Source organism: Sphaeramia orbicularis, chromosome 2, assembly GCF_902148855.1.
Source record: "Sphaeramia orbicularis chromosome 2, fSphaOr1.1, whole genome shotgun sequence".
In the NCBI taxonomy this organism is placed as follows: domain Eukaryota; kingdom Metazoa; phylum Chordata; class Actinopteri; order Kurtiformes; family Apogonidae; genus Sphaeramia; species Sphaeramia orbicularis.
In genome coordinates, this window is record NC_043958.1 from 16671790 (window position 1) to 16687671 (window position 15882).

Here is a 15882-nt window from a genome sequence, read left to right on the forward strand (position 1 = left end):
GTCTGTTTCCATTCAACTTATCCACATTTACACCAACTTTTCAACCTCTTACAAGTGTAAAAACTTTTTTTTTGCAACAGCTGGATGGAAATGCACCTAATGTGCAAAGACAAATTCAGGAAAACTTTGAAATATCACAACAACCCTTCACACTGTGGTCTGAAGAGGAGAGTTTTACATTCACTGAATTAATGCAAGAAACAAACAAATGGAAAACTGCAAAAACAAACTGGGACACATTCTGAGAATCAGTTGCAAGAGTGGAAAAACCCTTTATGATCCAGACTCATGGTTCAGTTCAGAACTGAGAACTAAAACCAGCTTCAGCTTCTTAGATCCATTAACATTACCTGAAATACTACATCGTTTTAATAATCAACCAACCATCCATAGTCATGGATGGAAGCGTGTGTGAACTGATTTTTGTTTTGCAAATTTTCCTGAAAATTCGGTTGGAAACTGACTAGTGAACATCATTCAACTGAATCTGAGATCTGAGGCATGTATAAATGGAAATAGAACCAGATTAGAGCTGCTATGAGGTGAATGGACAGTGGATGGGGATGTACTGAGTGTTGGGGGCTGACAGACCACGCCCCCTCCTCCTCCTCCTCCTCCTCCTCCTCCTCCTCCTCCTCCTCCTCCTCCTCCTCATCCAGGTCTCCATCCTTTCACAGAAATCTGCTTTAGAACACGCATGTAAATCACTCCCATGCACCATTACATCATGCAACGTTTAACCCCTACTGTCAAACACCATGTAATTCACTTTTTTCACTATTGCAGCTAATTCACTAAATCGCTTTTTAGCCCCTTGTTATTTAATGCATCTCATCAGCCTCTTCAACCCTTAAAGACCCATAACTTTTTAGCTTACTGGCCGATAGGCTGTAAGCTATTGTCGTCATGCGGCCTCCGGCGGTGGCATCTGTCGTCATCATCTGTAATCGTTGTCTGTTGTCCGTTACAAAACTTTCAATCGTCTTCTTCTCCGAAACTACAATTCCGATTGACTTCAAACTTGGCATACAGCTTCTTTATGATGATGTCAACAAAAGTTAGTGAAATTATTTGGATCCAGCTCTGATTCTGGATTTGGTGCGACTTTGAAAAATTTCCCCATTATAAGAAATAGGAAGTGCTGGTAAGTTACAGGGCCATTGGTCCTTTTTTTTTTCTTCTGTTTTTCAACTGATTTATCAACATATATTATAATATTTTCATTCATATTTGGCCTTTTTCTGTAAAAATCAGGTAGTTTTGTAGATTTAATTTAATGATCTTCATAAAAATTCAGAGTAAATTCAAAAGTTATTCAATCAAATCAGAAAAAAAGGAAAATTTACTCTTTGAACAAGATGTATCATTAAAAAAACAAGGGCCTCCAACCACTATCATTTGTCAACTAAATGTGTAGTTTGTCCGATGTCCATTTAAAGATGACAAACTCCATTTTACCTCAGTTATTTACATGTATTAATAGGATAGTGGATTAATAGTTATTAAACAGTTTAGATGCTGCATTTCTTATGTACATTTTAAGCCAAATTCTGACTTCCTTATTGATCCCAATTGAAAATCAATGACATTGACACGTGTGTTGAGTCACGTGATGCTGACACTAACCCAGCCCAATTACCAGACACCTAGAGAAAAAAAGAAGAGGTGTATATGACTCTACGTTGGCCTTTTGTTAATAGAATATTAATAATGGAGGGGAAAAAAAGAAAATCCCATTCATGTCTGGAAATGAAGGCATGTTTAACGCTCACAGTGATATTCAGTGTGGCCCATTTAATTAACAGCATAGTAGCTGCATTATCATTTAAGTGCTTCGAGTTGGATTCGGCTTTAAATCAACGTTTTTTCTGTCTTTTTCTTTTTTTTTTTTTTTTTTCCATCATGACACAGTGAACGTATGTCGTTTCGGATTAGTGGCCGGACCAAAAAGAAGGAGGAGGAAGGAGGGGGAGGAGGGAGGTGTAAGAGATGGTGAGGAGGGAAAATAAATTATGTGAGCCCATAGGCAACTTAAGTAGGCCATAATTAAAACGGCACGGAATTGAATCTGAGTATTGTAACCAGTGGAAGCTCACCTTAAAACTGGGATTTACCCACCTTTTTTTTTTTCTTTTTTTCCTTTTTTAATTTTTTTCCTCTTTTAGTGTATGAATCTGAAAGTGAGGAGTCGTAAATTTGGAGGTCAGAGCATCAGACTGGATTTTTGTGTGAATTACTCTGTTGGTGGTTATGAAGCGCAGTCTTTCATCATCACCACCACCACGCCCGTTTATTATTATTATTTTAATTTGTGCGCAAGAAAAAAAAAAGAAGAAGCAGGCCTGGGTTTTTTAAATATATTTTTTTTCTTTTGGACTAATTTGTAGTCTTTCTAAAATATGCAACTCCACTAACTAATGAATTAGACCAATCTGCTTGTCAAGTCATAAATAAACGCGCCTCCTGCTCCCAATAACCGTCACTGTTGCACCATGACAGAATGGGTGCAGAATGCAGAGTTATAACGCACTACTACTCCTGCTTCTGCTGTCTGATGCCTTCTTCTTCTGCTTCTGCTGCTTGGAGTACTAGTTCCGATGATGATGATGAGGAATAACACTAGACACTAGTGCGCAACTAAATAGAAATTGCCACGCACTAATTCCCGGGATGATTCAAGATCCCAGCGCCCCCTCCCTCTCCCCAACAGTCCCTCTTGTTTTGTTAATAATTCTTAAAGTCAGCCCCAGCGACTCATATGTTTCCACAAAGACCTGCTGGCTCAGACTTATGGCTTATAGGCTACCGCAGATGGCGATCCGTTTCAGAAAAGCGCAGCGCGCAGGGCCCTGTCTCATCACACTGCTGTTTGCATATGCGCTGTCACTGTTCAACAGGCCTGAGCTGATCAATAGGAGCATCACAGGAAAATAAAACAAACTAAGTCCATACTGTGGGGAGAGTCTGGGATAATATCAACAGTCATCACATTGGTCGTTTTTATGAATTACGCATCTTCAGCGGTGATGTTTTATGTTTTAACACTGAATTAAGTGCCACATGTGCGTCAAATCCAACCGTAAAATAACAACAATAGTGAAGCTGTAACTGTACTGCAAAAACACATCCAATTCTAAGACTTCCACACTATTTTAGTCGCTTTGGGAAAGTTTAAAATGCAATAAAACGACGGAAGTTGTCACATATCAAGAAAAAAGCACGTGTTAAAGAGTGGGAAAATGTCCCTAAAATACAATCAGTTAAAAAAGCACTAAGATCAGTTCTGGATGCAGACGGAAATATTGCGTTAAATCATATGAAATCATGAAACTGACAGCAATATATGTGTGGTTTTTTGCAGTGTAACCTTTACATATTTGCAGCGCTTGCATCACGAGTGAGCGCGACACCTGGCGGCAGTTATGACTGTGTTTTTATTATTCATGTATGATGAGGCCAACAATGACTTTGAAAAATCTCTTTCACCTCCACTCTGAAGCAGCAGCAGCAGCAGGAGGAGGAGGAGGAGGAGGCAGCAGTGTGAGTTCATACTTGCGCGAAAAGTCTATAAAATAAAGCCAGTTTGGCGCAGGGAAAGTCATGCCTTGCGTTACTTTACGCACATTACGCACCAAAACCAGGAAAAGTTTGGCTTTGGCAGGAAGGTGAAAAGTTAAATATGAAGTCTTGGTTTCAGTGAATAAAAGCAGACGCGCAAAAGGAGCTCCGGCCACGGACAACAAACCCATTTAAAAGCAGCAAAAAAGCGGAATATGGGCTTCAAGTTGCACGTAAATCCGTTACTGTAACGCGTTACGTACCGGCGCTGGCCCGGGCCACACCAGAGCACCTCTTTTCATCTCGACTCCAGTGCACAAACATACAGCTTAATGCGACTAGTGTTCCCCCCCTTTTATTGGGCTCACCATGGCTACCAAGTGCGGGGCTCAGAAATGCAACTGCCCGTCAATGACGGAAAAGGAGTGTTAACCCGTGAGAAAAAAAACATAACCCTCACTTTTAGGACAGAAAAAAAACAGTTCCAGCGAATATTTTAGATATTAACTAAATAAGTGTCTCCCTTTGGAAAACGCATCATTCCTATTTCCTCGAATGTATTTTTTTAGTTTCTTGGAAGGTCTCCAGAAGTAAAATAAAGAAGTAAAAAAATAGAAATAAGGAATAAAGCAGCAGATCATTAAGATCGCAGTGTTGTTTACAAGTATTTATCAGCTTTGTGTGTGTGTGTGTGTATGTGTGTGTGTGTGCGTGCGTGTGTGTGCGTGTGTGTGTGTGTTGAGTGCAGTTTGCGCTCGACAGGCTGCTTGCTGCACATAAACTTTAAACAAACTTTGCAACGGCGAGATCGATTTATATTAAACGATTTCATATTGCACTTGCCTACGCGATCCCTCTGGAGGATTCAACCGAGGGGTCTCACACACTCCCCCCTCCTCCTCCTCTTTCCTTCCTCTCTCTCTCTCTCTCCCTCTCTCTCTCTCTCTCTCTCTCTCTCTCTCTCAGACACACACACTCTCTCTCCCTCTCTCTCTCTCTCTCCCTGCTTAAAATGTGATTGATTGCACTTTTCTCCGGTGGACATTCACTACAAAACAGCACAGCTTATCCATCTGCCCGCTATTTATAAGTATATATATATAAAAAGGCAGAGATAAAGAAAAGAAAAAGGCTGCGAAAAGCAAACAGCGGTAGTCGATCGATTTTTACGCACCGAGAAAGAAAAGAAAGGACAAGCATTTGCAAATCGGTTTTAAATATAAGTTGCAGAGAATATGTCGGAAATATCATTTAAAGCTGCGGAGAGCCTCAGTGGAAGGAGAGGAGGCACATTACAGAGCAGTGGAGCAATGCGCGACGAGGCGATAAACTCCAACATTCCTCAAGCGTCAAAAGAAATCCGCATAGATAATTGTTGACTTACCTTGTGTCCAAAGAGGAAAAAAAAAAAAAAAGAAAAACGGAGGGGGTAAAAAAAAAAATAGCTTCACATTGTTCACACCGGAGCCTGTAAACGGTTATGTCCCTTTCCTACGAGTCGGTGCTCCCTAAGATTTTCTTTCCTCTGCCTCAACTGAGCAGGAGCACTCCTCGGCTCCCGCTATTATTTTCACTAAAATATATGAAAATTTATGCAAATGAAAATCAGCACTAACTGTTCGTCTCTTGTTATACTTGGGGATGATTTTTTTCCTCTCCCCCCTTTCTTTCTCTCTCTTTTTTCCTTTTTTTCCTTCTTTTTTTTTTTGCATACAAAATAAATGAACTCCCCCAGCAGGGAACTTGGGGACCTTTTATAATAAGCAAATAAATAATAAACACATCATATATCAGAGAGGAGTGTGTTTTTATCGCCGCGCCGTGAATTCAGAAATGGGGCAACAATTCAGAAAATGGCTTTTGACTCTTCCTTTTTATGTATATAAAATATTTTAATATTTTTAGGTGTGTGTATGAGTGGGTGGATGGGGGGGGGGGTCCTCTTCTCCTCTGTGGTGCAGCCTTGGTGTCACGTTTCTGCTGGCCGCCTGAGACACCCCCAACCCACCTCACCCCTCCCACCCCCCTCCTTCACCACTTTTTTTTTTTTTTTTTTTTTTTTCAAAAAGCGTGGATTGAACAGCAGTAATTTAGACAGAAATCCTCACTGTATATTAATGAATAGAAAAGGGCCCCATGGCTCTGGCCCCTAGCCTTCCTATTCAATGTAAACAAATCCACGAGGCTTCCTCAGGTTTTGAGACCGGTCCAAATTAAATCTGCTGGGATGAGAAGAGAGGAAGAAGAGGAGGAGGAGGAGGGCGGGTCGAGGGGTGAAGACACTGGCATGGCAGCTCCTCCGCCGCCTTCTATATGTTTGCCCTTAAATCCCTTTTGCAGTGAAATGTTTGATTTTTGGAGCTTACCGGGCAAATGTTGGGGGTTAACACCTGACACGCAGCTCCAACTCTCATCAAACACCGCTAATCACCCGCAAAGGCCTGCACAGGTGGACACGCACAGCCTCAACTCGAGTGGGAGCCCTGGATCAGGCGCTTATTATCACCCATGGGCGCGTCAGTATAGGCGCAAAGGGGTCCCCACAGACTTCACAAAGACCCCCATTCATCCCATGCGGTCACCTTGCATTTTAAGGAACCGTATTTCTACATTTTTCTTCTTCTTCCAGTGCCGCCACCCTGCTACTGCCTGCACACACACACACGCGCACACACACAGAAATCCCCCGAGGACTGCTCAATTTGCCCTTGTTTTGGTTGCCACTTTCCTCTTTTTCACTTGTGCTTCACTGAGGTTGCCTGTGCGCGGCGTTTCCGCATGGAAGCATCCCCGCAACCTTTGTGCCTTAACTCCTGAGGAGCCAATGTGCAGGGCAGGGATGGCAAAGGAGACACTCCTGACATCCCAATGAACAACTTCAACACGCTAAGCACTTGATATAAGCATGTAGGTTAGTGCAGCAAGATAAAATGTGCGCCATTTAAGGTGCGTTTTTTTTGTCTTTTTCCATCCAATATTCCTGTATTTTTCATGAGCAGCCTAGAGGGAATTAAACCCCTAACCGTAATGACTTATTTTATTACACAATCAGGTCAGGCTACCTGATCATTCTAATTGTTACCAATGGATCTTAAGGTGTCTAACGCACATTTTGGAGAAAGTTGGAGCTGTAATAAGGCGAATAAAGTGGTTAAAATCACTTTACGTGCAATTTTACGCATAAAAAAAGTTGATCTGTCTTTTACGAATTGGTGTTTTCATTAGAGACAGTGCTTTCGAACAGGTGCACATACATGGACATGTGAAGGAAAGCATCCAGAAAGGTTTCTGGATTTGGTTGAATGAGCGTAAACTGGAGGGCACACTTTATGGACCTTTTTATTTACCCCTCAGCCCTGTTTGTGTTCTAATATCTCAGTACTATTTACTACTAAGTTGTATTCCCTGTTTTGTTTGGACTGCAATTAAAAATCAGCCAATCGGAACAGCCGGAAGGAGGGCTCGTGCGCCCGGGAGCAAGGGCTGGCGAGCCGCTGTCAATCAAACCGCGGGTAGCCAATGAGCGGTGACGCACAGGAGTAAACATCCTTCACGTCGCCGGAGCCGCGCGGTGGGCGGGACTGCGCGCTCCTGACAGGGAGAGAGAGAGATATAGAGAGAGAGGTGGAGAGAGAGAACAAGCGAATGAGAGAAGAGGCTCGCAAGCAGCGCCGTACACTGTTATACTGGATTGTACTTCAGCGGGAGTTTGTGGTTTGGCAGGTTTATATACATCAAAACAGAACAAAGAGATAGGCTCTACAGTCCTATAAAAGAAGAGAGAGAAAAGAATAAAGCCAGGGAGAAATCTCAGCGCCTGAATTACAAAAGAATTAAGGACACTCCGCTAATGTTTTTCACATCCAAAGGGGACATAAACTGGGACTTTGTACATTGTGGAGAATTTGGAAGGCTTTTTGTTTTTTGCGACCACCAAAAGTTTGTTTGGGACACCGCTTTTTTCCTCTATATTTGAATTTTAATGTTCCGAATTTCCACCAGAGCGCAAAACTTTCCAAACGGACTGCACATGGTTTCAAAGGGCTTTTGAAAACCTGGATGATATTTTATTCGCCGATATCCATGCAGAAGTGTTTGAAGTAGAATGTTGTAAATACATGCGGATTTTATTCAGCCTTCTGCCACCCTTGTTCGAAGTTTTTTTTTTTTTTTTTTTTTCTTTTTTACGCACGTCCATGGTATTTGCCAAAACCTACCCATACTTTTAAAGTTTGAATAATTCATGAGATACAATTTGCCTGCTCGAAAGAAGTGACTGTAAAAAGGGAGGGGGGTTATCCACAAACATATTCATAAGGGTTGACGGAATGGCCACCGCGGCTTCCAATCCTTATCTGCCCAGCAATAGCATCTTATCGTCCGGCTCCATCGTGCACTCTGACTCCGGAGGTGGTGGCATGCAGCCGGGCAGTGCTGCGGTTACCTCGGGGTCTGGGGGCTACAGGGGAGACCCCTCAGTCAAGATGGTACAGAGTGACTTTATGCAAGGCGCAATGGCAGCGAGCAACGGGGGACACATGCTGAGCCATGCCCACCAGTGGGTGACATCCCTCCCGCACGCCGCAGCGGCAGCAGCAGCGGCCGCGGTCGCCGCAGCTGAAGCCGGATCCCCCTGGTCGTCGAGTCCCGTCGGAATGACGGGCAGCCCGCAGCAGCAGGACGTGAAAAACTCCGCCAGAGACGATCTGCACACGGGCACCGCGCTGCACCACAGGCCCCCTCACTTAGCTCCCCACCAGACTCACGCCGGGGCTTGGGGGAGCACCACCGCCGCGCACATTAACTCCATATCCGGGGGGCAGCAGCAGCAGCAGTCGCTCATCTATTCCCAGCCGGGAGGGTTCACCGTCAACGGGATGCTGAGTCCGGGGAGCCAGAGCCTGGTGCACCCGGGCTTGGTGAGAGGGGACACCCCAGACCTGGACCACGGCAGCCACCACCACCACCATCACCACCAGCATCCGCACCACCAGCACCACGGCGGCGTCAACAGCCACGACCCGCACTCGGACGACGACACGCCGACCTCGGACGACCTGGAGCAGTTCGCCAAGCAGTTCAAGCAGCGGAGGATCAAACTGGGCTTTACGCAGGCGGACGTCGGCTTGGCTTTGGGCACCCTGTACGGGAACGTTTTCTCTCAGACAACCATTTGCAGATTCGAGGCTCTGCAGCTCAGCTTCAAGAACATGTGCAAGCTCAAGCCTTTGTTAAACAAGTGGCTTGAGGAGGCCGACTCGTCCACCGGCAGCCCCACCAGCATCGACAAGATCGCGGCACAGGGGAGGAAGCGAAAGAAGCGCACATCCATCGAGGTGAGCGTCAAAGGGGCTTTGGAGAGCCACTTCCTCAAATGTCCTAAACCCTCGGCGCAGGAGATCAGCAGCCTGGCGGACAACTTGCAGCTGGAAAAAGAGGTGGTTAGAGTGTGGTTTTGCAATAGGAGACAGAAGGAAAAACGGATGACGCCCCCAGGAGTGGCACAGACGCCGGAGGATGTGTACTCTCAGGTCGGCAATGTGAGTGCAGAAACACCGCCCCCCTCCATGGACTGCAAAAGAATGTTCAGTGAAACATAGAACAGCACAGCAGAATATTTTATATGAAATTAAACTGATTTAAAAAACATACAGACTATCGCCATGATAGCCAAATTTTTTGATACTGTGATTGTGAGGGAATATGAATGAGACTGCAAATGTGTTATCTATTTTTCACCAGAAAAAAACAGAAAGAGAAAAAAACAGCAACCTTTTCCCTTTTTCTTCCCAACCCCCCTTCAGAAACGCACCGTTAACCTTCTTCCAGGCCCTCAAATGTCTTAACCTAAAAGGTTCCTTCTGCTTTTTTCTTTCAGGGGCATTTTTTAGTAGATTACTTAAAAGATGCAAGTGAAGCAAGCGACCAGAGGGTGACAACTACAAGTTCATTCCACCAGGTAATTTTGGCGCATTAAAACACACCCAAGAGGAAAACCCAAGTATTGTTTTTATTCTTTTTTTTCTTCCTCCCCTCTCTCCAAACAAAAAAAAAATCTCCCTTGTCATTTATCTGTGTTTGATTGAAGAAACAAAAGGAGCAGGCATTTTGTATATTTGGACTGAACTGCCTTCCCTCCCTAACAATAAAAAAGGGGGAAAAACTGCAACAATGTGAAGAAGAGTGACATCCACGACGCTTCCATCGTGATTTCCAGCATTTTTATTTTCTATTTTTCCCTGAAGTGGACTGCATGGATTCACGGAGGATTTAGGGATTTTTTTTTTTTGCTGTTGTTGTTGGGTTTTTTGTTTGTTTGTGTTTTCACGCTGAGGCCCTCAGAGAGAAAAAGACAAACCAGGACCAGGACTGTCCCGCCTGATCTCAAAGATCACCTTTTGTTTTTTAAAAAACAATTTTCCACGTGGGTTTTCTTTCTTTTAATATTATTATTATAATTATTATTATTATTATTTAATGGACTTTGACACCGTGAGTGGATTTTCCTGCCTTTGTTTTTTTTCTTTCCCAACAAATAGAGCATAAAGACATTTGAAAAAGACTAGCTGCACTTATTTGATGAGAAAAGAAGAAAAAAAAGAAAAAAAACATCTGAAAATTTGTTGCCAAGTGTGACTGAGTGGGTGCTGTGGATATACTATTAATGCTGCCCTTTCTAAGCAGTGTTCTTTGGTAGGTTTTAATAAACAAAAACTCTGTAAAGCCGGCAATATAGATCACTAGATCAGATACTGATCTGAGTTATTTACTTTATATTTTTCATCAGAATGACTTGTTTTAATATTTTATTCGGAATACATATGAATTATTCCAAACGGTAATTTATTTTCCCCCCAGGAACTTGTGTAAGATGTTTTCCCTTTTTTTTCCTGTTTATTTTTTCCTATTATTATTTTTGTTGTTGCCCTTATTTGTTTAATTTTGTATTATTATCGTTTCTAAAGGAGCACAAATCATCATAAGCTGACTTTGACCGTTGTTAGGTAATAATAAGGGTATATTTTGATGTGATCATTTTTGATTGTAATTTAATTTCAGTAGTGGTTCCGTACGAGCTGATTGAGACACAATAAATTTGTTAGAACGATCATGTTCTTTTTTGTGTTTTTGGAATTGATATTATTCACTTGCAACCCCGTGCCATTTGGGTTATGGGATGTTTGCTGTGTGCAGCAGCAGCAGCAGAAGCAGGAGCTAATGGAGAAAATGGTGGACTATTTTGTCCCAGATGAAGCTGCATATGCGCGCTGGTAATAACCTCCATTAGGATAACGCAGAAAAAGCAGCGCGTGCAATTCCAATTAAATACATTTTCTTCAGCTGCGTAAAAATACAAGAACGCACATGGTGTTGTGTTATTATAGCGCGCGGATGGCAGCCTGCAGCTTCTGAAAGCTTCAATAAATGTCCATAAAGTGGTGTCATGAGCCTGGAAGTGTGTGTTCAATGAAATGAACGGTCAGTGTGCGCGCAGGCCTGTACAATGGCGCGTCTGTTTTGTTTACATCTGCTGCCTCTTTAGGCCTTTAGAGGAAAAAAATAGAAAGAAGAAGCATAAAACACATCCAAAATAATTACAGGAAAAAACACAGGAGATGGATTCAGGAGTGTCCGTGTTCAGGGTGGGAGTTGGAGCACACAGCGTCCTCATAATATTAATAATGAGGATGATAATACTAATAATAAATTCCTGACTGGCTGCCTGTTATGTAATGTTTACGTCGCAGCTTATGGTCTATAGATACCCGGGCACATAATACTGATAACCGCGTATTTAGCATAATTATCAGGCAGCTTTATGGGCGCCTTATTCACGCGCCTGTCACTAATACCACCGCAATAACAACATGTCTAATCTGCACCAGAATCCATTTGCAAAAGACAAAAAAAGGAACAAAAGTGGGTCTTTAATGACTAAAATTTGTGACATTTATTCCCATCTTTACAAGCACATAAGTCCGTGTGTGTGTGTGTGTGTGTGTGTGTGTGTGTGTGTGTGTGTGTGTGTGTGTGTGTTATTACTGTATGTCCAGGTGGAAGGGTTGTGTCTCAGTGGCTGAGCTGACATGTAGCTTTAGGATCCGGGGCACTGGGTCACAGAGGTTTATTGATTGTGTTTGTCCAAAAAATGAGCCCCACTGGCTGCACCCTCCACCTCCTTTCTTCATCTTCATCTTTTCCACACTTTTTTTGTTTGTTTTGTTTTGGGGTTTTTTTTACAGTGAAGTATACTGTGTGACATGTCGGGAGGGCTGCAGATTAATATCATGAAGGTGCTGCTTCAGGACTTTTGACATTGGACAGAAAATGACAGAAACTGAAAGCACGTGCAGCCCTTTTTCCTTTACCTCCAGCATGATAATCCCAATGCAAATGCTCTGATAATCTTCACTGTGCATTTAATATTTACAGCAGCACGGTTGTGTGTGAATGCGGGTGAATGTCTTCCTGGGTTTCTAACTTTTCTCTTTTTTTCTTGAGTTGTCTTGCTCGCCTATTCAGCAAAACTCACAAAACGTGTCCTCTCGCTGCAGGATTTGAATTTCGCGGATGATTTCCCATACTAGTTGCTTAGCAACGAATTCAATGTTATAGAGAAGTAGGCATCATTTTTCTTTGTCTCCATTAGTGAAAGTGGCAGCCACACACACATACACTCATACACACACATACACATAGAGTCTAAAATGTTAAAACTCAATATTATTATTTTTTTTAAAGCCACAGCAGCTTTTACGTTTGTATTTAAATACTGGACATTTTCAAGAATTAATCTGAGTTAATTATAATACAAAAGCGCGTGAGGTTGACCTTTTAATTGTACTTAAAGTAGAAATATTTCCGACAAAACGCCTGGAAATGTCACCTAACAGTGGCTCACCTTTGCCTACCTTTGCACTGTCTCATTATGCATTCAGATCCTGTGCTGCTCTCTATAAAATCCAATGCAAAGTCACATGACGCACGAAGATAAGCCTTGCTCTGCTTCCCCAGCGCGCGCACACGCGCACTTGAGGTTTTCCTTCCTTCCCCCTTCTCCTTAACTTTAACTCTAACAAAATCCTATCCAGCGAACAGACAGACAGACAGACCTGTGCTTTTTTGGTTTACATTGTGCCACGCAGATGGATGGATGGGTGGATGGATGGATCGCGCACTCAGAAAATTAAAAAATACCTTTCAGAGCAGCCAACACGGCTTGTGCAGAAATATCCCCAATCTAGTGAGAGATTTTTTTTTAACCAAGGGCGACACACACAAAAAGAGTTTCAAATCTCATAATGGGTTTTGATCCGCCTATTCTTCAACAGCTTTGCGCTTTTTCATGGGTCTTCAAAACCGTGTTGGCAGCAGCTTGGGTGTGCGTGGAAAGAAAAAAAAAGACACCGATATGTTCAGTCAGTCAGTTTACAAGGCCTGAGGAGCACTACTTCTTCTTCTTCTTCTTCTTCTTCTTCGTCGCGGCCCGTTCTCTCCCTCCTGTGCGCGCTCAGTCAAACTAGGCAGTTCAGCCTCCGCTCCAAACTTTGAAGCCTTTTTAATATCTTAAGTGTATCCAGTTCCCATCAATCAGACAGTGACATGAAGTCGATGGTGTAACATGTAAATAATAAAAACACCCTTTAATCATCCAGACTTATACATCCAAGTCCTTTATGTCTATACTAATCGTCACATGTGATGTAATTTATTCTAGTTTTGTGTGTTTCAGCCTGTTGGTGTGCAGTTGTTGACATGGACATACTTACTAAAAAACAAACAAAAAAGCTGTGTTAAAAGTATTTAATTAATTTCGTTTTGGATCATATGTGGGTAGTGGTACAACCCAGAGTGAGTGTTAGGTTATTGGTTTGACTCAACGTGTTGGTAAATAAATAAATAAATAAATAAATAAATAAATAAATAAATAAATAAATAAATAATAAGTAGAAAGGAGCAAATTGTTGGGTTAAAGCTGCCACAAACCAGGTTGAAAAATCCAACTAAAAATCCACAGTGTCAGCATCACTTGTATTATATTTTCTGTATTTTTAATTTTTTTTTATTATTTGCGTTTGTGCGCATACGGATTCTATTTGATGTACATTTTTACTGAACATGCGCTTTACTTGTAATCGTCTGTATTTAAGTTAATTTTCTTAATATCATCCATATAATATCAAGTAAAATAGACTCGATTACCGTCACACACACACACACACACACACACACACACACACACACACACACACACACACACACACACACACTCCTGAGTTGGAGTTGAGTTGGGGTGCTGCTGGTGTTAACCCAGGCCGGGTTCAGGCTCATTGTGACCTGCTGAAAACAACGCGCACTTTACGCACAACGGTTTTCCCCCTTTTCTCTCTCTCTCTCTCTCTCTCTCTCTCTCTCTCTCTCTCTCTCTCTCTCTCTCTCTCTCTCTCTCTCTCTCATACTGTATTTACTCCACGTGTCTCTAGCGCCATGAATATGGATTATTCTGAGCCCCGTTCTCCACAGGGAGCTTTCCTCTTCTTCTTTCTTTCTTTCTTTCTTTCTTTCTTTCTTTCTTTCTTTCTTTCTTTCTTTCTTTCTTTCTTTCTTTCTTTTTTTTTTTATTTCTTTCTTTTCCACGTCCACACGGATTTATCTGCGCTGCTGCAAGAAAAGAAAGAAAGAAAGAGAGGAGCTCAAGAAAAATATCCTTGTGTCTGTCTGCTGAGTTTTGATCATTTATTATTACTGTTAATAGACACTAAATAGAGGAGCTTGTATTTCTGTTTATTTTTTCCTTCTATTTCGGGTTCAGGTTGTTGCGCACGCATGAGGTTGTTTACATTCTTGGGAACGTTTCCGCAAAAACAGTCGAGGAATTATATTATTCGTTTGAGATTATACTTGAGTTAGTTTTAAATACACTGATGTTAGTAGTTATTTCAAGTTTTTCCGTTGTCAATAACTGTTCATGTTAATAAGACACGTAAAATTACACACGACGCATTTCCATGGCGTTAACAATTGTCAACCTGTGCGTAAAATACAGGATATTATCTACAAAATAAGAGGTCAAGTTGGGCCTGTATGTGTAAATACAGTTGATCAGGTTACTACTGAAGAAGAAGAAGAGGAAGAAGATGAAGAAGAGCAGAGGAGGACTTTTTTTTTTTTTATATGACGTGACTCTCGGGGGTTTCCTCTATAAATTGTGAAGGTCATGGTTTTCTGAGCAGCCAGGATGGATAGGTAGAAGAGGAGGGAGGGGAGGAGGGGAGGGGGCGGTGGGGTGGGGGGGTTGAATGGAGTCTACATATATCCACTGAGGTAATGTAATGTGCTTCAGCATCTCATCTGCCTGTCTGCGTTTCAAAAGCACCGGAAAGCCTCTTCTTCTTCTTCTTCTTCTTCTTCTTCTTCTTCTTCTTCTTCTTCTTCTCCTCCTCCTCCTCCTCCTCCTCCTCCTTTTTCTTCTGCTGCTGTGTGATGTGGCTTCTTAAATTTTTTTATTTCCATGCTTGTGGTTTTGATTACAAGCGTAAAATCCGCGTTTGCGCAAACTGCACGAGTGAGTTTTATTACATTAGTCGAACATTTTTTTTTATTTCTTTATTTTGCCAGTGATAATTTTACAAGTGGATTTAAAAGTAAAGAAAAATACAAGGAAATACCCCTTTTAAAGTTGTTTATTCTGTTATTTTTATATTTATTTCTAATTCTGTAATATTATTAGTTCTATATTTAATTTTTATACTTAAGTAGATTTTGGAAAACTTTAAATTACAATACTTTTTTTCTGCAATATGTTTTATATAATTATTATATAAATGTATTTGGGTAATTCATGAACTTCCGTGAAAGAGTCACGCAAGATATTTGCAAGAAATTCCTCTTTTGCGCACCACTGTAATTCTTGGAATAAGTTGCGTATTTTTGGGGAGTACAAATTCAGATCTTTGCCGTGCTGTAGTTGACTGCAAACGGCCCACACTCAAAAACACACACCATCTCTAAAAATACCAAATACAAATACACGTCAAATAAATCTGTTGTATTTGTATTTCCGCGTGGAAAATTATCCAACAGCTTGTGTGTGCGTGTCCTCTTGTGTGTTTCAGTCCGATTATTAATTTGTCTGATTAAAATTCAGAAGGAAAACTTTGCAGCAGCAGCAGCAGGTTGAAGTAAACAGGGCCCACACTATAAACTGACACTACATCCACTTCCACGCGTGTGCGCTCACTGTGATATTTGCAGATTGCTGATAACACTTGTCACAAATGAGAAAACACTGTTATCTTAATATTAGATGTTTCTTTCAGTCAG

At 41.8% G+C, this 15882-nt stretch overlaps 2 protein-coding genes across 2 annotated transcripts; both read left to right on the forward strand.

Moving 5' to 3' along the window:
* Positions 1–15882, forward strand: part of LOC115434446 (ly6/PLAUR domain-containing protein 6-like) — a 1359089-nt gene that overhangs the window by 866033 nt on the left and 477174 nt on the right.
* On the forward strand, positions 7215–10667 carry pou3f3b (POU class 3 homeobox 3b). Of its 2 annotated transcripts, none has more exons than XM_030156758.1 (2): positions 7215–9098; positions 9437–10667. In XM_030156758.1, the coding sequence occupies exons 1-2, from the start codon at positions 7887–7889 to the stop codon at positions 9533–9535; spliced, it is 1311 nt and encodes a 436-aa protein (XP_030012618.1). In that variant the 5' UTR covers positions 7215–7886; the 3' UTR covers positions 9536–10667. The 2 variants fall into 2 exon arrangements, with proteins under 2 accessions (XP_030012618.1, XP_030012626.1); XM_030156766.1 differs by having other exon boundaries at positions 7215–9089.

What these genes read in the sequence shown, in the direction of transcription:
- pou3f3b (XM_030156758.1), top strand. Translation starts at nt 7,887, where the DNA reads ATGGCCACCGCGGCTTCCAATCCTTATCTGCCCAGCAATAGCATCTTA. An exon ending in TGTACTCTCAGGTCGGCAAT is followed by an intron (nt 9,099 to 9,436) that starts GTGAGTGCAGAA and finishes TTTTTCTTTCAG; the next exon opens with GGGCATTTTTTAGTAGATTA.